This window comes from Dermacentor andersoni, chromosome 1 (genome assembly GCF_023375885.2).
Source record: "Dermacentor andersoni chromosome 1, qqDerAnde1_hic_scaffold, whole genome shotgun sequence".
NCBI classification, from domain to species: domain Eukaryota; kingdom Metazoa; phylum Arthropoda; class Arachnida; order Ixodida; family Ixodidae; genus Dermacentor; species Dermacentor andersoni.
The window spans coordinates 66,827,458-66,851,123 of NC_092814.1; the positions used below are offsets into that span (position 1 = coordinate 66,827,458).

At 49.8% G+C, this 23,666-nt stretch overlaps 1 protein-coding gene across 5 annotated transcripts in view; it reads left to right on the top strand.

The window, feature by feature from the left end:
- Positions 1 to 17,070, top strand: part of LOC126545415 (uncharacterized) — a 55,139-nt gene extending 38,069 nt beyond the window's left edge. For all 5 annotated transcript variants that reach the window (XM_055061575.2, XM_055061572.2, XM_055061574.2 and 2 more), the window contains exon 3: positions 14,482 to 17,070. In XM_055061575.2, the coding sequence (XP_054917550.1) occupies positions 14,490 to 16,043 (1,554 nt within the window). In that variant the 5' untranslated portion in view covers positions 14,482 to 14,489 and the 3' untranslated portion in view covers positions 16,044 to 17,070. The remainder of the gene's footprint in view (positions 1 to 14,481) is intronic.
- Positions 17,071 to 23,666: the final 6,596 nt, after the last annotated feature.

Consider the following 23,666-nt stretch of genomic DNA (forward strand, 5'->3'; position numbering starts at 1 on the left):
CTATACTGTCACGGATGTCTCTGAGTACTGCGCAATGGTAGCCTGCTATTCTTCTCTTTCTTACCCGCAAGCCTCGAGTCAAAGTATGGAGCAACCACTATCTGATCTTTTTGTTAAGAACTAACGCGAAAGCTGCAGAAGGCAATTGTGTTCCTTAAAGTGGGAAATGCAGAGGGAGAAAGGAACCGAGTGATCGCCGCTCTAGAAGTGAAGCCTATTTCTGTGTTTTTCTCCTGGCTCCTTAATGCACTTCTCGAGTACCTGACAGAGACTCTTTAGGCGCTGCGATATCTCGCGTCACACGTGCGGCCTGTACGTCGCCGAAGCCCAAGTGCATTCATCCCGGCGGCCGCACCGGCTCTCCTCCGCATTCATCAATCTTCCCGCTTGTATCGTTTCGTCGTCCTGTCTTCTATTGAAGAACGTTCGCAGGTTGACACCCGAACCGAGCAAAACCCTAACGGCATATTGAGTAATGAAAAGAAGGTACGTGAGGGAGGGCTGTTTGGGAAGGGGCGAGGGGAGGGGGGTGAGTATGGTATCACCGTCGTTGATAGCATTATGAAAAAAAAAAAAGGTGTTGGCTTTGAGCAAGACTCTGAAGTGTATGCCTTCCATTCATTCTCATAATCGTTCGTCTATATACGCATTCGGGAGTCACTCCTGTATTCCTCAGTTTGTGCCTTAGCCTGCGCGCTGAATTTTTAGCACGACGTGCAAGATGTGCGCATGAGTTCCTATCGTAGCGCTTAAATTATTGCAGGGACAAGCAGAGGGAGTGAGGGAGGGCAGGTGAAGCGGTTTAATGACGTGCATTGTATTTCAAGATGCACAAGTCGTAACTGTAGCATTGCTGGTTTCCCCTTTGTGGATATTTCTGCGGCACCGATGAAAGAAGGGGGAGGCGGTCTTCTGCTGTGATAGATGAACGCGCATACGGTAGACGACTGCTGGGGATTGCAAATGTTTCACGTTTGCCGTACAACAAAGAAGCACCGAGCTACTCAGACGTCGGTAAGATCAGTCGTATAGTGCTGCTGTAAACTTATTTTCGTCACAACAAACTGATTTCAAGCTTGAGTTGCTCATAAATAAGCCCATGTTCCTAGCGTACCCACCTTTACAATGCTCGCACTTCCTCCTTTTTTCTCTTTCCATTGAAAATCGTGCTTGTACTACATTAAACGCCCAGAGCACTTCGTGTTCGCCACCTGAGTCTGGGCGCAGCCATATGTCTATCGTCAACGGCGTCGCTGTATTACTGTACACTGTACTGATAGGCTTGAATTTCACAGTTGAAACATGTGCCTTAAAGTGAATAACTAAAGCGTTGCTTTGTGAATATTTAATTGGTTTCCTGGGCATTGCAATTTGTCGTGCAACCTCCGCCTGTTCCACATATACACCTGCAAATACGGAACAGCGCTGGCTATTTCAGAAACCTGTTCAAACTAATAAGAAAAGAAAGAAGTGTAAAAAGCCAGCCAAACAACTAGCGAATAATTACTTGGGGGAAATCAACTCTAAATAATCAGGCGTGAGGGTTCAGTTTTCTGTAAACTTCATATTTTAATGTAGAAATGAAAGTGCGAGAAAAGAGAACTTTGCTGCGGGTGGGAGCTGAACCCATAACCTCCGCATGACGTTTGGAAGGTGCCCTACCGATTATGTTTGGCGGCTGCTGCCCCTCCGTCCACTTTTCTTGAATAATTACCTGCCCGTACTTATAACCTATCCCTTACTAGCTTGGCTGCTTGCTTTCTCATGAGTTTAGCACTTGTCTCGCGAAGCGTATCATCATTTTCGTCCTAGTACCACCCCATCTTATGCCTGTAGATTTCCTAATCTGATCGCTCCTCCAACTAATGCTCTGCCACCCTCGACTATATTTCCCTTCAATGAACAGCCATTCGGCTAGTCTAAAGAGATAAAGAGAGCGACAAAATTGTTTATTCAACAAAATTAAATAAATCAGTGGATAAATAAAAGAAAACCCCCTACGGGGCATTCCGGCAGGGCGCCCACATTAAGTCTATTGTTTTACTCCCTGGCAGGTAGAACAGCAAGTTTCGCGAGATGGCTTTTCTGTTGGCAGGATACCTTTGGGAAGATGCATACAGTAGTTTAATGTAACGGCTGAAGTCCGTATAGCGCTGCTAGGCAGATGTTTCGCAGTGCTGTTTACTCTAACAGAACAACAGTCGTGCGTGCTTTAACTTGCACTGAAGAGATAACCAGAGCCCGTATTCACGAGAAGGTCTTGCGCTAAATTGTTCCTAAGGGAAAATTTCAGCCAGTGCTTATGCTGGACAGTATATACTGCCAGTGGGCGACCGACCAATGGCAAAGAGCACCTCAGAACGAAAAGCTTTGCGAATCGGGCCCCGGTTGTCTTTCGGAATAACAGTACAAGCGCGTGCGTACGAGAAAAAAAAAACAAAAGTGTCGCTACGTCCGAGCGCGGCCTGCGCGTCATCATCAGGTGGGCCTGCGCGCGCCCGCTGCGGCGAGAAAGCGAGTCCCGAAGGACGCGCGCGCTCAGCCGGCGCGGAGGGGCGAAAAGGCGCCGTAGAGGAGAGCGGGCACGCTGCTCCCGCGTGTTCATTCAATTGTTTGCCGAGCGGGAGACGATCCCTTTGATGTGGTCCTCGTGCCAACAAACCGCCCCAGCCCAGAGGCGCCGCCTCTCACCGCAGAATCGGTCACCGAGTCTGCTCCGGGTTCGTCCCGAGAAATCGTCATGAATAAAAGATGGCCAAACTACCCGCTCGAATCTCGATTGCTTCGGATAGGCGCAGCTTCGATTTCCGAGAGCCAGCGTCTGCCGCCCCCGCAACGTCAGCGCTTCTTTGTGCTTGCACGCATTTCTCCGGCCTGCTCGCGTTTCTCTGCTCCCCGGACACGGTATGACTGCAGTCTCTTTCTTCCTCCTCACCTTTTTACCCCGTTTTGCTGTGTTATGTTCTTTTCTTGCTGCTCCAAGATTTCATTCAGGTGAATTTATGTCTCCCGGTGTTAAGCGTTCAATAGCTGAAGGGCACGGCTATGGATAGCATTTCAAATGTCGGACGCTCTGTTAGCCTGCTGAAGCAGCGAACGGCGTCTCCCGCTCTGTACACTTAAAGGGCGGTGCGTTTGAGAAACACTGGCTGCTCGCAGGAAGCTCCTTGGAGCAGACGATCGTTGCCAGAACTCGCTTGGCCTTGTAAGTCAGGTGTGGTATAGATGCAAGTCTATTTGCATATTTAGGCTGCGCCAGCGTGCTGCGAATGGGATGCTCCGTGGAGGGGGACGGTCGCTCTCCAAAAGTGACTCGCTATGCGTGACTGCATTTTACGCCGTGCGCTGGCTTCGTGTGCCCGTGAAGTAGCAAACAGGCAGCATTTCAGAAGGAGCAAAGCGTACGCCAGGTCGAAAAAAAGTAGCAAACGTGCAACGCGCTGCTGTTAACGTATGTCTGCTGTCTATGAAATTGTGCGTGCGGTGTTCGTGTCGCGCACGTTCATATGAGCGTAGTAAGAGCAAGTTCCAGCTGGACAAGCACCTAGCTTTCTCGTCACCGATCGCACCGTGCGCTACCGAAGTGTCCTACCGAAGTGTTCAAATACGTCTACTGCTGGCGGCTGTTGTTGTGCCGCTTTTACTATACTTATCGTTTTATTTCTGTTGATAAAATCAATACGTCGTGCTCGAATTTTCGGGCTGACTTCTGTAAGCATTCCTGTAAGCTCCTGTCCATTTCGGCGTAATGCCGGCTGTACCAGCTTGATATAGTGACGTCATGACTGTCATTGCCCGCTACTAAAAGTTGCCGCAGCTTTGGTGTCCAGCCGCGCGCAGATAGTTCTGCGGTTAGCGGCCGCCTTCACGAACAGCGTACATATTCAGAACCTATATCCACCATGGGATCGTTTTCACCCTTTGTACTTTTGTGCGACCGTCTTTGTCGCGTGCGTTGCTTTGTATCGTGCGTTTTATTTAATTTGTCGCCAGTGATTAACTGACGGTAACGTCAGGGCGTGCCTAGGATTGCAAGCACCTTACACTTGCAATTCTTCTTCAGAGGTTCTGCAGTTCGCAAGTGTTTTCACGGATATGATGGCGCAACAAAGCCGCTTAACTAATTTTTAACCGTGAGTCACCGGCGGCCGCAATGTGTCAAATCCACGTCCTCCAAATGTCCAGTCTCGAAAGGCCACCAACACTTCAGCTATAAATGGAGATTCGCAGATGTTAACAAAAGTAAAACAGCGTTTCGATCCATAAATGCCATGAATGTTTGTTTAAACAGGTGAAGAGAAAGATTGCTTCTATGATAACTGTGGGACAGATACCTAGTTCGCCGTTTATTGTTTTGTTTCTTTTTTTTCTCGTAGCTATCACTCGGCAGTGCGCAGTTGAGGGTTTTCCCATTTCCGAGAATTTTATCCACAGGCAGAGCGTCTGCGAAGCCAGGAGGCCCGACATGGCGCAGTCTCGCGCCAGGTTTTGGGGCCAGACCGTGGACGGCATTCGTCGATTAAGTGGCTCGCTGCATTGCTTCGAGGCACAGGGAACGAGCGGCGATCGCTCAACAATGGCCGTCGAACGCAATTTCGCGGTCACGGCCGCTCATCGCGTCAGCAAGCTTTCGGCGGAATTTCCGCGTTTCAGCGACCGACAGTCTCGTCGAGAATCGGTACAAGGCCCTCCTCCGGTGCCAGTTACGGCTCCGTCGTCGGTTCGCGAGGCTTTGTCGGGGGGTCGGGAGCGATTTCTGGTATTGATTCGGGCCATTACCAGGACCGTCGGCGGGAGCGTTCGTTGCGCGAGCGCCACTGCTGCTTCTCCTCGGGCCGGCCCTCTCTCCCCTTTTCTGCGTGAACTTGGCTCCGCTCGGCAGTTTGGCTCTTTCTTTTATCTCTGTCTCTTTTCTCTCAGCCCGCGCGCGCGCGATTGTTGGGAGAACAAAGAGACGTTGTTATTCCGGTAGATTCGATTTCCAGTTAGCTCTCCCAGGCGCGGACGTTGGAAACGAGCAGTCCAGGGTACTGGTTTAAGAAGCTGCGGAGGAAGACGGACACAGTTACGGAGACATTATCCCGTCTGGGCGAACTCATTAGAGCTGGTTTCAAGGCTGCTGCTCTTTCTCTGGCCGGCAGTTTGGCGAGGGGCCTCCCTCTCGGAGCCCAAGAGGGCAGAGGGCCCGGGACGGGGTAAAAAGAAAAAAAAAAAGTTTCTGCGTGAGGAGAACAGAACCCGGGGCTCGTTTGTAAAGTGTTCCGGGGGCCGCCGTGTTTCACTCGAGGCCCGATTCCCGCTACTTGGCTTGCTTCGCGCTTGCTGGAACTCGTTTCGAACGCCGCTTAACGACGCTAATGAGAGCAAGCAGCTGGCACTGACTGAACAACTAGCTCCCAACAAAGTGTTGTCAGATCCTCGCGGGTGGCTTTTCGCTGAGGCACGGCCCATAAAATTGCCTGTTTATTGGGGGGCTCGGTGGCTCCGCGGCTTTCCGTCGACCTTTGGACAGCACATGGGCGTGCCGCGACTCACGTGTGACGATTGCGTGTAACGAATGCTTGTGTTAGTCTTCGGGTCCCGAAGCAAATAGAAAAATAAGAGGGAAATGACACATTTGGGTGAAGCCGCGTTTAAGCGTATCAGTAAATAAAGTCGGCTGTCTTGGATGCGGCGGTTATTACATACACGGCGTACGTAAATGTGTTGCCACCCTATCGGTAAAGTTTTATAGTATTGTCGTTGCTGCAATGCTTGTGTTTCTTTGTACGAGATGGCTCCTGCTCAGCATACGTCACTTCTGAAAGAAGTGTGACGAAAAAAAGGTTGCGATTGGTTTAGGCCCCGCATCTTTGCGCGACCAGTATTTGTTCACTCTTTCAAGGCAGAATAGCGAGCGTCCAAAATACGGTGATATACTTTGCTATATCCTATTGCCCACGCGCGTGCACGTTGTCTTGTGACTGGGGCACATTCAGGCACTGCTCTAGAATGAAAATTTTTGGTTTCTGTACACCTTGTTTCGCGGCACGTTGAAGTGGCAAGCTCACTCCACTCGCATGTGAATCCAGTAAACTTGTATTTTGGCTCTTATGGCAGTTGCAGAAATGAATTCAAACATTAACTCAAAGTTCCCGATGAGCGCGGTACACCAGTCTCATTATACTCGTAGTTCATTCGTTGCTCCAGTTTGAGGTTCTTGCATCGCGGAGCTCCGCATTGTTTTTCCTGCTGCCCGAAAGGAATGAATCGTGTCGTTGCTAACTAAAATGAAGCAACCAAGAGAGAGAGAGAGAGAGAGAGAGACCGAGGAGAAATATCGCAGCTGCCATTGTTGTTCTATCACGCTCGAAATTGCGTAGCCTTTCCCCGCCCTTCTGTCAGCAACAAAGGCGAGCTTCGTATTGTTTTCGGCCGCAATGAAAGCATTACTGGCGTGCAGAGCTTAGCGCACAAAAGCGCGACGGCGCTACCAGGCGAATGGCTCATTACGCCACGTCTGCCGAAGGCGTTCCGCGAAAGGATTTCATAACAATGAGCGGAGACATGCGAAATTGGTGCGCGCACAAAGGATGTACCCGCCTTCCTTCTTCCCAACCCAGGGGGCAAGAACAGTCCGTTTATTCGTTTATTGCCCGGGCCGAACGAAGTATCAACAGTACTGCCATGTAGAATGTCAGGAAGAATTGCAAACAGACGGGTGTATTGGCCGACCCACCCGTCGCGGTGGCTTGGCGAGTATGTTGTGGTGCTGCTAATAACGAGGTACAGCACACTAAGCACGTATTCGGGGCATGCTATAGCGCGCAGCCCCTTTCGACCATTATAGTCCAGCATGGGGCTTTCTGTGGAATTGTTACAACCCGTGATATCAGTCATACAACAACGAAAAGAAAATAGAGGACGACAAGGAGCGTGCCACACTAATAACAAGAAAGCCAGTGTGGTTGGCACAGTAAACTTTACCATTTGCCTCTGAGAAAGAGAGCGAAACCGAGAGGGAAAGGTAGGGAGGTTAACCAAAGACGTGCCCGGTTCGCTACCCTACACTGGGGAGGGGGAGATGGGAAGAATAGATAAGAGAAGTAAATTAATGAAGAGTCTGTCATTGGCAGAGTCACTGGCAGAAGAATTTCCGCTTTCACAAGCGTTCGTGCAGTCCAGTAGCCTTCAAGAAGTGCAGAAGGGCTTTTGTGCCCTGTTGCATGCAAGAATGCATAGGCCATGGTCCGAGGATCTTTTCTAGAGCGTTCTATTATCTAGCAGGCTGCGCTTAGCTTGTAGAGCACGTCGTTGAGCGTCAAAGGATGGACAGTGACAAAGAAGGTGCTCTAGAGTCTCGTCGCACCCGCGCAAATCGCACGCCGCATTGTTGGCCATTCCTATTAGAATGAATAGGGATTTGTAAATGCGACGCCCAACCACATGCGACACCGTAAAATTGTTTGAGAGCCCAGGTGGCAGGCGAAGTCTCAAGTTTGGGTCGACAGAGTACAAACGTGAGTTGGTGAAACTCAGTGAATTCCATCATAGAAGTGTGATGTGGCGAGCAAGTAATTGAAGTCGCCGTGCAGCATCCGTTCTTGAGTGGTATAGAAACCCGCTGATATTTTTGATGAGCCGAGCTGTGCTGTTGTTTCCAAAATTCCGCAGTGGCTCGGCAGCCATTGAAATACGATGTCGTGTCCTTTCTCGAGTGCGTGATGACGAGCGTGTCTTATTTCGTACACTAGCTGTTTGTGTAATCCATGGCTAGGGCTCCGTGTTTTCGGATAAATCCGAAAAAATCCGATAAAGACTCGCCTGTAAAATTTTTCACAATTCGGATTTTTCCGGTAAACTCAGATTTTAACGCCCAATGTGACCCTGTTCCGTTCTCCATCGAAAGCCTTTCGATAATGGGCACGTTCTAAGCCGTCACTGATACATTGGCCGATCTAGCCGATATAAACTTTATCTCACGTCAACAGTATCTCGCAGACCGCACCCATCGCACATTTAGCAAAGGGCTTGTTGCCCCCGGGAGCGCGAGACATCTTGATATACAATCCCCTGGCGGCACTCGACGGCCAGGGGACTCAATTGAGCGCGGAAAGCCTGCTGGCGGAAAGCTTGGCATGCTCTCATGATGCATTTCTGTAGCGAGGAACAGAAATTCTGGGCAAGCAAAATGGGAAGGAAACGAAAGCTTTCCAGCGCCTACGTTAAGGAGTTTAGTGATTCTGAAGGGTCAACGCCACCTGAAGGAGTCATTGTTTGTAAGTTTTGTCGTGTTACAGCATTGGTCAACGGCAAGGGCGCCTTGAGAATTGCAGAGCATCTACAGTCACAACACCACGTCCAGCTGAAGAAGCCCCGTCTGTACACAGATGTCCTTTTTTGACTGTTGGGGCTCTGAATTTACGGCTATGTGAGAGTGTATGTAGCATGCTTCGTACAGCCTGACATGGTTTCTCCGTTTATTGTGCCCGCTTCCTTCTATGCCAGGTGTTTTAACAGACTTCACATGGTCGCAGTCCCATTTGTTCACATCGTCTTGTTGTTCCTATCCCTTAGACAACTCGTCATAGCAAAGCTCGCTAGAAGAATGCATCACACGGGCCCGATCCAGTAGACTAGACGCGGATGTCATAACGCAGCAGTTTTGCCGTGCACTCTGTCATGCTGGGATTCCACTGCACCAGGCTGATGAACCTCTCGGCAGCCGCTTTCGAAGCAAGTGTCCGGCGGCACGCACGATGCCAGGTAGTGATCAACTATATCGGAAATACCTACATGAGGTCAGTGTGAAAGACATTGCGATAATAAGCTCTTCGATGAAAGACCGGCCCATTTCAATCACCATCGACGACTCGCCGGAACTCTGTGGACGTCCGGCAGTGGCGGTGCTTGCAACCTTCTACGACGACGAGCTTCCTGGACGTAGGGCCCTCATGATAGACTTGCAAGTGGTTCAGCAGTGTAACGCAGTATCAATTGGCATGTTGATACAAACCGCTCTTCAGAAGGTTGGAAAGGCCTTAGCCGACGTAGCTGTGTTGTGCTTCGATTCAGCTTCCTACGTGCAGAAGCTTCACAAGGACTTGCAACTCTCCAGCCCCGATTTCAAGGCACTTCATTTCAAACATCCGTGCCGCCTACTTGACAACGCTCTGGAGGACGGAATTAAGACGAGCTCATTTAAGGTAGTTCACGATTTTGTACATTTTCCTGCCCTGTTCAAGTCGTCGCGGGAGCTGCGCCGTAAGTTTGGTCTTGCGTGCGGGGTGGGGCCATGGGCATAGCCATCAAGTCGCTGAAGACTGTCCGACTAGGTGGTTCTCTTTTTATGAAGCCCTAGGAGCTGTTCTCGACTACAGGCGTGCCATTTTCTGTCTTGAGAAGCGACTGTGCCAAGGGAAACAAGTGTGAGAAGCTCAAAACTCTTGTTTCACATCCTGAAGTTGTGCACGACCTGCTGATTAAGCTGAGGTTTCTTAAGACGAATTCGTGTGCTGGGCTCTCAATCATTAAGGAACTTGATGCAGAGAGTACCCTGGTGCACCAGGTTTACCATATACTGGGGGTTCGTTTACATGCGCTCCTCAGTCAATGGCGTGACCCACCTGAGGTCTTCACATCAGATGTCGCAAGTCTGTTGGATCTCCTTGACGAGAATAACCGCTCAACGACTGTCGCAGACTTCCATGGATACTACGCTGCTGTCGCTGAAAAGTGGAGACAGACATTTGAGAGGAACCTTTGCGATGCACTCCAGTACACCAGTGAATCGTTTTGGTACAGTGTTCAAATTGTGAATCCAAATGTGAAGCACGAGGCAACTCGCGCGTTCGAAACCTATGCGCCGGTTTTCAAGTCAAGTGTTTCTTGAAACTGATGACATGAGCCAGCTCATGGGTGATTTTGCGAGCTATCAGAGCTATGAAATAAATAAGATTGCTGAACCCCCGTGGTTTCGGAGACTTCACACTGTTCAGTGGCCAGTGCTTTCTCGCTACCCGCTGAGTCTTCTGGCTCACCCTGTTTCTAGCGCAAACGTTGAAAGGGCATTTTCAAAGCTGAGAATAATCAATCGAAAGGAGCGTGCTTCCATAAGTAACAACAACCTCGTAAAGTATGCTTGCGTCTATTACAACAAGCTTTATGGTTGTAATACGCACAAATGTATACATATATAGGTGTTTTGTATTCAACTATTTGTGCTTGTGTGTGTATGCCTTTGTGCGTTCAAACCTTCCGGGCAACTAAAGATCGCTTTGTGTGTTCTGATGTTTTCGTGTTCTGGTATCATTTCATCTAAGACTTTGGAGTACTGAGAATAATCCACCGAATTTTCGAGAATCGGGGATTTGCGAGAAACAAACTCCGATAAACGCCGAATCTCCGCCGAAAAATAAACTCCGAAAAACACCCTCCGAATTTCAAGAAAAATAAACTCTGAAAACATGGAGCCCTACCCATGACGTAGGGCAAACTTCAGAGGTTGTAGGCTGCTTTGGAATCGCAGAAGGTTGTCCAACATTTCGCTGGCTGCTGGAGCACATAATTGAGTGCACCTTGAAGAGCCGCAAGATCTGCTGCTGTAGACGTGGTATTGTGCGAATATTTAAATTGCAAAGAGACGGCGTGCGACGGAACAAGTATATCTCTGCTAGAGCTGTTGGAATTCGTGGAACCGTCCGTGTAAATTTGTATCCCGTCAAAATAAGACTAGTTGAAGAGGAGCAGACACAACTGCTTCAGGGCTAGCGGTGACAAGTCTACCTTAACAATTCCAGGAACTGAGAGGCACAGGTGAATTAGCCGGAGATACCACAATGCCGATGTTGGGCGTTTCGCAGGCTTGAAGCCAGGTGGTATCGAGTCACGGCGCTGTCACAATACCACAGAATCTAGCATGTGGTCCTCGCACTGTCAAATCGACGAAATGGCGTGATAGCAACCGTGAAAGGCCTCGAACGTGCGCTCTTAGCGTCTCACCCTTGATATGAGTGGTGATCGGGTGTTCGCGTGCAATGACAATCGTTACAGCTTTCGAAGAACATCTGGGAAGGCCAAGACATGTCCGAAGTGCTTTGGCTTGTACACTCTGTACTGCAAGGACATTATTAGTCTTGCCTGTGTTGGACAAGACAGAAAGACTGTATCGCAGAAATCCGAGAAAAGGTGACGTGTATAGCCGTAACATGGAGCGCACGGATGGCCCCATGATTTTCCAGCTACGAATTTAAACATATTCTCTATACAAATGAGATTTTAACTTCATGTAGGAGACGTGGGGACTCCGGGACTCCACGCTAGGTCACGGTCCACAATAACGCCTAAGAACCTGTGAGCTTTCTTATACGCAAGTGACTGGCCATCGATGCACACCGTGTAGAAAGACATCGGTTTTCGTGTTATAGCCACTATAGTGCACATTTTCCCGCAGATATTGTCAGACTGTCGGCGAAGCTATGCCGTTGTCTGGGTTGCTGCTTTCTGTATTCTAGCGCGCACTTGTGGCCGTGTCACACCGGACGCCCAGATGAAGCAAATATCATCGGCGAGAGCTGTGCAGGGTAAAATATAAGCAACTGGCAGGATAAATTATGTGTATTCGAAGTTTCGTTTGTCTTTGCTACTTGGGACTGCAAGCCTCTCGGCGTGCGCCCGTCGCGCGCCTTTCTTGGTTAAAAAAATTGCCAGAGGAACGTTGAGGTGATTTGCTAGCAGTTCCGAGACGATGTCATAAAGCGCTCCCTTTTAAGCGTCGCCGCTCTCGCCCCCCCCCCCTCCCCCTCGTTTTCCTGTTCGCTCTACAGAGCACTTCAATCGCCGCGCTGCGCTGTAATGGGCCGGCTTATGAAAACATTTTTCGATAGACGGGATCGGGAAACTTACTGCGTGAGCTCACCGCGAAGGGCTTAATGAATCCGAGTGAAAAATGACTTGGAAACGACTTGGCGCATCTTCGTTTGCGGCCGTATGCACGCTCCGAAAGCGCCGTTTGATGGAAGCCCTCGGCCACGCAGGCTGGTGGTGTGTGCGTGAAAAGCGTCGGCCTGGAATTTTAAAAGAAACGAAAAAAAAAGATGGCCGCGAAAGGAAACGCATTCCATACGAATTTTAACTTGCTGGCCGAGCTGTACTTGTGTGCTCCATGCTTCTCGTTACTACGTCTGTTCTCTCCGCTCCTTGTAAGATTGAATTACACGCCACATGAACTCGAAAGTGTAACCACGTACAGACCGGATTGACACTTGTCTGAGATGGTCGAGTGATCAGATCCGGATTAAACACGCTTCGACTGGGGATACCTGCCGGGTTCGAGATGAGTTGACCAAGAGCGCCACGAGCATCCTTGCGACGTGCGCGCGGAACCGTACCGGCACACATATGCGTGTACGTTTTGCTGCTTGTGGATGGCGGTTGTGGCTCAGTGATCACACTGCCAGCCGCGGTTCTGCTCGCGGACAGATGGCATGTAAGCGTGCGCCTCGATGAAGTCGCACACAATTAGCACGTTCTTTCCCATCCGATCTCGCGCTCTGCAGACAAGGCGAGGCGTCGCAGGTGTACACGTCCGGTGCATCCCGCTCGACTACTTCAGGGATATGTGAGGCTCGGTCTGCTCATTACTTCCCAAGATCGGCCGGACACCATGGAGCGACGGCCGTTTTATCGAGGATAAACAAAACCAGTGCTGCGACACCTATTGTTGAGCTGCAAAAAGGAAAATAGAGGATCAAATGCCTGGGCAGATCTCTCCACGCGCTATAAGCGGCGGATTGTACCGATAGATTTTGGCCGTGCAAGTCTCCTTTTCCACTTTATCAACAACACATGGCTGGGGTGGTTGATTTAGTCGCGCTTTTTATTATCTTATATTCTTATGATATTATTATGATATAGTAGGTCTTCTGACGAGAACTCTCATATTCCCTTCCCCTTGCAATTAAGTAATGGGATTTAAAATACATTACGAGGTTTGTTAACATCCCGTAAACGCCACCGGGAATCGAACCTTCGTCCTCAGCAGCACCACTCCATAGCCACTGAGCCAGCTCTTCTGGAAATCGTAAGATTTCAGAAAAAGCGAGCGCACCTTACTTGGGGAGACTTTTGTTTATGCGCCATTTCGCGTTGGCGTATAGAGGTTGGCCGGTGCTCCTTTGATGTCTTTTATTAAACCCGTCATCCTTGTTCTCACTTGTTAGGCGTATTTTTTCATGAAAGCGACCGACCGAAATACGCCGCGATGCGCGAGTCAACAGACTGCGCCGTTAAAAGTAGAACGACATTAAACAAAAAAAGCAAGCAGAGTAATCTCTTATTTCTTGCGTACTGCATAGCCGGATTGCGGTCATTGAGGGAGGGAAAACTAGTGCGCTCTTCAACTACGCACGAAATTTGAACAGGCACTCGGGCCACTGCTTTTTTTATGATCTAGTTCTTTTCTTTTATAGCTTCCCTTTCTACAGAACAAAACAACTTGCTCGGAGAGGAAAACTGAAAAAGTACCTCTTGAGTTCGCAGTGTTGCATGAAGGAAAACTGTACTCTAAAGTGGTGGGTACAGTATAGTTACCTAAACAGTGGTAATCGTTGTTTGAAGATATCGAGCAGCTATACCAAATGCGAGTCTCTCTGCTGGCTTGTTTCATCTTTCAGGGGACGGATCCTTTCGTCTCGGGTGATTGCAGTACCGCATAAGTTTCGGCATCTCAACAGTTACAACTGTGCATATCGATATCTTTCGGAAGGAGTGAACTGCATATAAGTACAAGATAGCGTCGTAGACAGAACGTACAAAGGTAGTATATCGTTAAAAAATTATATAAGCTGTAAGGCATTTCCGCCCGTTCATATAGTCATTATACTTACATCAGGTGTGTGTATATGCTTGGCGGACGCTGTTTCCTGTTTGTATTATTGCGTGGTACATTATGTCGCATATTTATTTTGCCTTGCCAATTGTGGCATATTGCTGAACCGAATAAAGGCATTAAGGTCTACGACAAGAGATAAAAAAAGTCATCGATGATGCACATGCTGTTAATTTTCAGGCGGAAACATATATGTGATGTGACAATGCTTTAGCGGTGACATACATAGGAGAAAAAAAGGACTTAGTCCTTTTTTCTTTCACTTATTTTTTCAAAAGGTGCAAATCCGACTTACATTTTACATCCCTAATTCACAACGCAATGCAGTTAACTCGGTATACCGATTAATAACTAGGCATTTTCGCTTGTTTCATTCAAACGTACTTTCGTAGTTGCAGTGCAGCCTGACGTTACGGACGTTCAAAGCCTGTTTTCTGGGCATTACTGTTTTTCGCAATGAACGAGCGATTACCTGACGACATTTGAGCGTTATTTAGATGCTCATGCATGGCTTTGAAATCGAGAGAATTAAGGAAAACACTGTGGCAGGTTCCACTTGACAAGAGTCCTCCGACGTGCCGTCTCAATTTACTATTGTCCGCTGTTGTTTCCAGGTTCCACCATGGCTTCACCAAGGCCGGGAATGGAGCGAGGGTGCTCACGAGTGTGCGTCATACTGCTCTACCTGACTGGCATGCTCCTCATCATAGCTGGCGCCGTCGCGGGCGGATTCATCGTCAACTACCCCGACATCCTCTTCTACCTGGCTCTCGCGTCCGGGTCGGCTATTGTGCTCGGAATCATCTTTGTCTCGTTGTCGGCCTGTGTTTGCTCCAGGCGCAGGCCGCCGTCCTCCAAGGATGCCCAACGGAAGTTTGCCGCGCCAACGTCGAACGGAGTCAAGGGCAGCTTGGCCACTGAATTCAAGGAAGCGTCCGTGGGCTCGCGGGAAGAGCTGAACGGCTCGGCACCTTCTTCGCGGCCCAGCGACGGACTGTTAAACATTGCGCTCGAGAAGGGCGAGTTCTTTCACAATGCTTCCATCGACGCGTCGAACCCCAAGAAGGCGCAGCAGAAACCCGTGACAAGCTCGCCGAGGACGACGAAGGCGAAGCTCGCTCGGGATGATGCTGTTTTCCCGGAGCCGCCGAAGGTGGCGGAAATCCCCGCTGCCCACCGATCGCAACCCGACAGCCTTCGAAAAGCGAAGGCGAAGAACGGCAAACTTCCCAAATCACCGGCGAGCGTCGGGGACTTCGCCTCGTTGGGATTTCAGGAGGATGACGGCGTCTTTGCGCCGGAGGAGACGAAGCCTTCTGTCAAAGGGCGCGGAAGGATACCGTTGACGGCGTTCAAGCAAACGTCGAAATCGGTTTCGGACCTGGACGACGAATCGTCGTTCGACTCCGCAACGCGTCCTCCCCAGCAGCGGACCGCACCGGCGCGTCCCGAAACGCCGCAGATGGAGCCTCGGCTGGCGGTCAGCTGCCACAACATCCTGAGCGAGGAGCCCGTGCGCGTGGGCATCGCGCACCTGCGGCAGCGCGAGGACCCAGTGGCCAGGAAACCGCCGGTGCCGCGCAAGGTGACCGGCATCGCGCTGCCGGGCATGGTTCAGCGTGCGCCCGCGGCCGGTGCGTCGTCTCAGAGCCAAGACGACTTGAGCCGCGTTCGCCTGAAGCCGACCGAGCAGAAGCCTCGAGGTTCGCTGCGGGACCAGGTGCCAGAGGACGGCAAGCAGAGGCTTCAGCACAAGTCTGTGCCGGACTTTTTTCTGCAGGACGGTGGCGCCAAGCTCACCCTGCTGGACAGCAGTTCCAGTTCCTACGGCAAGTCTAGCCGAACCACGGCGCCAGCGCCGGAGACGCCGCTCAACACGTCCATGGCGTCGTACGCAGAGCCGGTTGGGCCCGAGGACCTGCACAGGTGCAATACCGTGGGGCTGCCGCCGGTGCCGCTCCCGAAGCCGGCGACGAGCGGCCAGCAGTTCCGCTTGTACACGCCCAAGGAGGACGGCCTTGTGATGGACAAACAGCCGCTGATGGCAGACTGGGCGGCCAGCGTTTCGTCCAAAAGCGACACATTTTCTAGTGACGAGGCAGAATGCCAGAGACAGCTTAGCTCGTCCCAGGAGCTGCTTATGGGAAGTGTTAAGTGCCTGGAAACGGAAATCTAGTTTTGTGTGCACTGCCGACAGTGAAGGCTTGCCCTTCGATGAATAGCGAGTGGCCATTTAGTTGTGACGCGTGGTTTACTACATCCATCAGACTGCCGAACGCAAACTACTGTCGTGAAAATTAAAGTGTGGTGATATTAGCGCAACCCTCGCGAGTAATATTTCTCTTATATGAATTTTCTTCGAAGTGAATAATATTTGCGCAAGGAAAGTAACAAACAAATGTTAATGTGTCGAAGTCTTAGATCATGACCTGTACTCACTTAGTCACATGGATTTGGACACCTTCATATGCGTTCTCCCCAAGCGACATATCTCCTTTCTTTTTTTTTTTTTCCGAGTACGAACAGATTAAACATCAGCTTTGACAGTTAGCGCTGATACGAATTTTCAGGTGGATTTCCGGAAAAGGTTCAAATTACCTGTATGAAAAATCGCGATGTCCACACAACTAAATGTTCAAAAATTACTTTTAGAAATTTACTTTAGGGCAGATGTCGCAATCCGTCCTCAAGATAGACCAAAAAGATGCATTGGCGTTCCAGTTAAGTTCGTTCCGAAGTGCTAGAAGTAGGCTTCTGGGAAACTGCCGCTAATGTATTTAGTAGTACATTTTAAGGACTGATGTATAGAAAGTGCTACTGTTCTTCGGCTTTATGCCAAGCAAGCACGGCTATACTGTTCGGCTTCAATTTTGCAGTTTGAAAATGTATAGCGATACGATTTATTAAAATCAACTTTTGAATCTTGAATTAGCTACCTGGACAGCGCAAATTTTCGCACGAGTTATGTTCGCCTCTGCAGGTAATCCCCCCCCCCCCCCCCCCCCCCCAGGGCAAATTGCAATATAAGCTCCATGTGATTTTTAAAAAAAAACGAAAATATGTACGAGTTAAAAGAAAAAGACGCATGATATGTTCCGTATTTACAGTGTGTGTGGTCGTCGTTACACAGCGATGTATACATCTTCAGCGGGCTGATGGTACTATCGTCATTTTTATTAAAGCGAAAACACGAACGCATGGCAGACAGCCTCGTTGTTAAGCTTGCTCGTTGCCCGCCGTAGTGGCTATGGCGTTGGCAACTCAGCCCAAAGGCGCGGGATCGAATCCCGGCCACGGCGGCCTCTTTTCATTGGGGTTTGAAATGAAAAAAAAAATGCCCGTGTACCGTGCATTGGCTGCACGTTGAAGAACCCCGGGTGTTCGAAATTAATTCAAGAGCCCCTCACAACGGCGCGCCCAATTAAATCTTGGTTTTGGCACAGTGAAGCGCTAGAAATGCAATTTAAGCTCGCTCGTCGTCCGCATGTTGGGCGGCGCCGCGTCGCGATGCGAGAAAAAAAAAATGCCTTGATTTCGCATTCTCCACCCCATTGTACGTTTCTTTCCGTTTTCGGATTGCAGGCGAGCGGAGAAAAACGGAAGAATTCACTAAGGCACTCATGCCACGTGTGGGTCATACTCGCCGTTTACTTCGATTGGCTATCCAGAGCGGCGATAGAATGCGTCCATATAAAATGCGAATAGGACGGCTCTTGTTCCGCCGAGCGTGCAACAAAGAAAGATTAGACTTTTAGCTCGGCGAGTTTACGTTCGGCTCCGCTCGCAGTCGCCAGCAGAGCGTCGCACGTGAAAAGAGTTTCAGCTCGGTGATCGTTCGCCTGCTCGAGCGGAGCACTTTTCTGCACCACCTGCCAGTCACGATTGGAGTTGTTAAATAAATATAAAGCAAGCTCGCTTTTATTGTGTTAGAGCGACATAATAAAGGTAGATTACGTATTTTCAGTGCAGCGTATGACATTAGTGGTGTTTTGCATCTAATAGTGAGGACGTTCCGTTAGAAAAAGTTTGGAAGCTAAAGTCAAGCTCAAGCTACAACGCAAGATGTTCTCTGGTGCTTGTTATAGCAGACGTGTTGTAGTAGACGTTACATGAACATGTGCGCCAGCAAGGCGCATGATCTGCATTGAACAACAACAACAACAACAAAAAAAAAACCCGCTAAGCGTCAGTTCACAGAGCTGAAAATGGGGACATTTAGCTGAGCGCTCGCTGTCCGCTCCTCTCAGACTTTGTTTGTGCAAACAATGGAGAGTTATACCTGATCATCTACAGTGTACTCCCTTCAGACCGGTGTATGGTAGCAATTTGCGCTCAACCGTTTATGGTGGATCCACACGACGGACGAAATCCGTCTTTTTCGCGACGGACTGCGCATCACGTGACTACGCGTCACGGATTTGTGCCGTCCGCGCGTCGTCCGCGACCCCCACGGACGGAAAATGCCGAGCTATTTTTCGCATCCGGATTTTGGGGGTCGAATGCTGCGGATTTAGCCTAGCACGCTCTACAGTCTGGCAACAAGCGCGGCTTTGGGATCTTTCTGAAACAGCTTCATCGCTGCTGACACCACTCGTGTCCAATTCGGACAAAACAACAGTCATTGCGGCCAACCGTCGTTTCCTTTCGATCTCCATTTTCATTCAGAGTGAAAACACCTAAGACAAAGTCGTTGTTACACCGATGGCGCCATCTAGAGTGAGTAAAAACACGCAATTATATTAACATACGGCCACTGAGATCCGCCCGGGCCGCCGCAACATCTTCGAGGCCATGTTCAGCCAATACAGCCACTCTAAGCCTACACGCCGAGAATCTGAGTAGCGCTTTCGGAAACGGTGTCCACTCATCACGAATACATTGCTGTCGAAGCTTCTGGACACAAATTTAAACCAAATACAATCCTCAGTTTGAAAGTTACGGGCTACGCAGTGGACGACAACGACTTGACAGGTTCGAGGCGGACGGCAGTCGCTTCGGGCGTAGCCGCCATCTTTATTTTTCCGGCGCGGTCGTCTACTCAGTCCGTCCGTCGTCTGCATGCGCTTCGCAGCCGGACGGGCGGCGGAATAAGCGTCCGCGGCACAGATTTGCGCGGAGCCGTCCGTCGTGTGGATACACCATTAGCGGTAGCGCTGGTGCGCATGCGCACTACGCTCACGCCTGCAGCTGAACGTAGAACGCTTTCCTCCACGGAGGAAGGAAACTAAGGAGAGGCCCTGACGTCACACTTTGTGAAGCAAAAGTGAAGCCGGAATTTGGCGTTGCTCATGGCGATGCTCCGCCTTTTGGGCCACCCTCCTCTCTTGTTTACATCTTTCGCGAAACCACGCCGCGCTGCGCGTGGTGTCGCGCGCGGAGCATGCGCGCTCGCGCAACATCTGGCAGAGCACGGTGCAGGTAACACAGCGCAACAAGACACGGTGACTAACGCAAACCCGCCCACTCAGCGCCTTTGCCACGGCCCGAAACCTACCAGAGCAACACGTGTGAGCGCTCAAAACCATAACAACGCCGCCATTGTGGCCCAAAAGGCGTGGCCATACAACAAAAAAAAATAAAAAAGCAGCAAAAAAAATGAGAACCTACTACGTCATTTCCGCCACACTTTTCTCCTAGCGCGCGGAGGGGGTAGGGCCTCTCCTTAGTTTCCTTCCTCCGTGCTTTCCTCGCACCGCGATACAGACGATTGGGCGGAGCTTGAGGGTGCGTCTTCTTGGCTTCTCGGTCGGTTCGAAGCCGAGCGGATAGATAGCGCGTCACTCGCGCCTCGATAAGACGCGCGCTTATCAAAAAAGTCCCAGTTTCGCCAGAAGCACCGATTGCGATAGCAAATTAGTGGACAGCTATACGAAGCAAGGATAGTAGTTTTATCGGTCGTACAAACTTGTAAACATAGACATACGAATTTAACAAGCACTGTGTCACGCGCGTACAAGCAAACATTAACGCATCTCACTCGATGACCGCGGAAACTTGCTATCAAAAGTGCAGAACTGTGGTCCAGAATTATGCTAGACGGGCTTTGCCTCACAGACACAGCAGATTGCACGGTAGCATTAGCGCATAATGAATAAAGCTACTGCTGCAATTAAGGCGCAGATCGGTGGGGATCAAGACCAAAATGAAGTTAAATTACACTTGCCGTGAAGGCTAAGAGAGCTTCTAAATATAAACCTTAAAACGCATTTCTGCGGGCATAATGTACCGCAGTGGGATTTATTGATTATCGTTCAAAGAGCGGGTACTTATGTTCAGTCTTTCTCTTTTCCAGAAAACGATAACGTTCATAAGCATTTTTTTGTCGCAAACGTTGCCAGTTACTCCAAAACCAGGTCAGGTTTACTGTTAGACGAGCGCCGTCGCTTCAGTGGGTGCCGTAATGCTTTGCTTGTTGACGTAAATTTTCGAGGCAAGTAGGCAAACCCGAAACGCCGTGTGCGTCTCGGACATACGCAAAGCTGACGACGATATGTTTGGGGCCCTAGTTCTGGGGTGTTTCTATTGGTAAATGATGCTTCGTAATGTGGTTGCGGTAGTATGGTACAGCACAACAAGCAGTGACATTTCATGGACGCCGCAGAGGCTGTTCCCACAGAAGCATGCTGCGCCTTCTCACCGCGCCTCCGTGACCCCAGGAAATACGGCTCACACAGGCATAAGGTGCAGACGATTTAGTGGCTCATCAACGAACGCGCCGTGGTCATGCGAAGCATTCGGTAAGCACCGATAAGCACTTAGGAGCGAGCATGTCTGGTCTCGCCTAGATTCCGGAGACGCCATACTTACGTACAGCTTGGCAAGCGCATTGAAAAAGCCTAGTTTACCTCGATGGCCCCCTCGCCCGCGGACGAGGAAGCCATCGAGGTGCCCTACAAAAGGTCGAACAGCGCCGTTACGCCAGGGTTCACGACACAGCAGCACCTGAGAAAGGCAAAGACGTGGACAGCAGGGAAAAGGGCGGACAGGTAGTAGAATCACTGGAGGTACTTCGCTGGCGCACACGTTCCCTTTGAGAGACATTTGACGTTGCATCGTTGACCTGTCACTGACTTCAAAAGTCTCAGCAGGAATTTGCCGGGGACGGCGAGAGTACGACGATTCCAGCCCATAACTGCGACTGCGGCAGCGTGATGCTGTACCTCTACTGCACCCCACTAGGGAAACAAAGAGAGAGAGAGAGAGGAAAGGGGAAAGGCAGGGAGTTTAACCAGAGGGGAAGATCCGGTTTGCTACCCTACGCTAGGGAGAGAGGGGAGGGGGCTAGGGAAACAAAGATCTCATCGGTGAAATAGAGGCTAGTAGGTACGTTTACATGAATGCGACAGCAGCGTGTCGCATTCACTAGCGCATCGCTATCATTGCTAGGTGACAGCGGTTGATGAGGCGCATCCGCCCTCGTCCGGAACAAGCTGTTCCAGGCGATTTGTGTTACGCCGGTGAGTGGAGGAGAAGACACGGCGGCAGCTGTCTCTTTCCCTCAATGCGACACGCCTACGTTTACATGCACAACGCGAGACGACTTATACCGCCTACAAATAGCCTCTCCCGTCGCATCAATGCGATTCACCGTCCTAGCGAATTGCCGCCGGTTACATGAATGCGATGCGCTTCAAAAGCGATCTGATACGCCACTTGTCGCATTCATGTAAATGCAGCCAGTGTTCCCTCTCCTTTTTGGGCGCCGAGTGGTCGCTCCGCGTTGGCTCCCGCGGGCCAGTGCCTCGCGCATCGCGCGACATAAAGGTGAATAACCTTCCCGAGAATTGTGGCGCCCTTCATTCGCACTGATCTCAAGGCATGCCGAGTGCGCGAAGACGGCTCGATCTAGCCTCTGCATAATATGGTAGCATAGTATGGTGCCCGGATATGCGTTAAATAAAGAAATAAGAAAGGAAGTGAGACATTTTATGTGAATTGACCTGAAAACGCGGTGAGCTAGCTTATGCGCAATATCTCTGCCTAAAGCAAGTCTTGTCACTAGGATGTGTAATGCGGTTAGCTGGTATCTAGTTATTGGAAAAACGAAGCTCTGCGGCTACGAAACACCCCTTCTTTCTCCTTTCTTGTCCTTCTCTTTCGGGTTTCGTTGTTGCGGCCCTCTAGTTTCTCAGTAACATATCTGCTTAAAATATTGAACACGCACGCACGCACACACACACACACACACACACGCACACAACACACACACACACATATATATATATATATATATAATGTATGTATATAAAACTAAGAACACTGAACCTATAGTTCATACCGCCAATTTCATGAGTAAAAGCTGCAAAGCTGCAGCATCACACGCTGATGCGTAGCTCTTTGATACGAAGGAGTTTGGCGCTTTGTCCGTCTTTCGTTCTGCTGACGTAATTAGAGTCCCTTCTAGCAACCGTCTGTTACCAGTTTACTTTTCAGAGCACTTGTATATTGGCATTGTTAGTTAATTAGGAAGAAATAGTGCCAAGACAGGAAAGAAAGGACAAGAACAAGACACTACGAATGAACTGGGTCATTCGTTTTGTTAAAGCGATATTTAAGAAAGCTCCAAAAGTTACAGGCTCTTAACATATGATTACTGGAATAGACTCTAATGACGCTAGCAGTACCAACGACTGACAAATTGTGCTGTCCTTTTATAGTATATACGCGATGTATACCGGAATCGTTAGTGCCGCCAAATCTTTGTGGCGGCGTCGCCATAAAGACCAGATCCAACCGCATTAACTGTCGTAAAGCCGCCGTCAAGCGCTCTATCGACAGCGGGATGCCTGGACATTGGCAGGGTTGGTTGTGCGGATTAATTATGGACGGGAGTTACGATCCTATATACAGGTGCTCTGTGGGCTATGAGGGATGCCGTTGTAGAGGGCTTCGGATTAGTTCATATTATCCGGAGTTCTTTAACACGTCCAAATCCAAGTGCATAGTCGTTTTTGTATTCTGTTCCAAAGGGAATGGCGGCTGCCACGGCGGATATCCGAGCCGGCAACCTATTGCTCCGCAGGAGCAATAGGTTGCCACAGGTTGATTATTGTCCTGAAAGTAGCTTGTGGAAACGGCAACATTGTTGAAAGCATCTTAGCGGAAATGCGGGTTACTATACTAGGAAATATATTTTCGACAGCAAATATTTGTTGAGTAGTCAGCAACGAGCATACACCGCTCAAACTGATGTTCGAAGTAATTCTAGTCCCTTTGTGACGCGTATGCCGGGGTCTGCACGATATTCGCGCGTGGAGGACGCTGCAGCAGTGATGTATGTTCACGTTGCGTAGGTACGTAGAAAACGAAACTAAATACATATATATATATATATATATATATATATATATATATATATATATATATATATATATATATATATATATATATATATATATATATATAGATTCGAGGGCTTCGCACCAGCGCCACAGTTCTCGCGCGATTAATGCTAGACGTCACGCCCATCGGCCGCATCCAACGCTGCGACCGATGAAATGTGCGGGGTATTGTCGCCGCCAACGTACAGGTTCATGTCACTTCGGGGTCGATTTCTCAGCCACGTTCGCCACGCACGTGAGAGGCATTTATTCGCTCTTCAAATAGCTCCACGCTCGAGTGCCACCACACATCGAAGCTGGAGGGTGCAGAACCGAGATCAGTCCGTATACGCTCCCTTCACGCGTGGCCTTTGCACTCCAGCTGCTGCTGCCAGCTGTGCCGCCTGCAGCTTGCATGCTCAAGGGCAGCCAGATGCAAGAAGAAAAAGAAAGATAGAGATCTGCGTGGGATCGCGCTG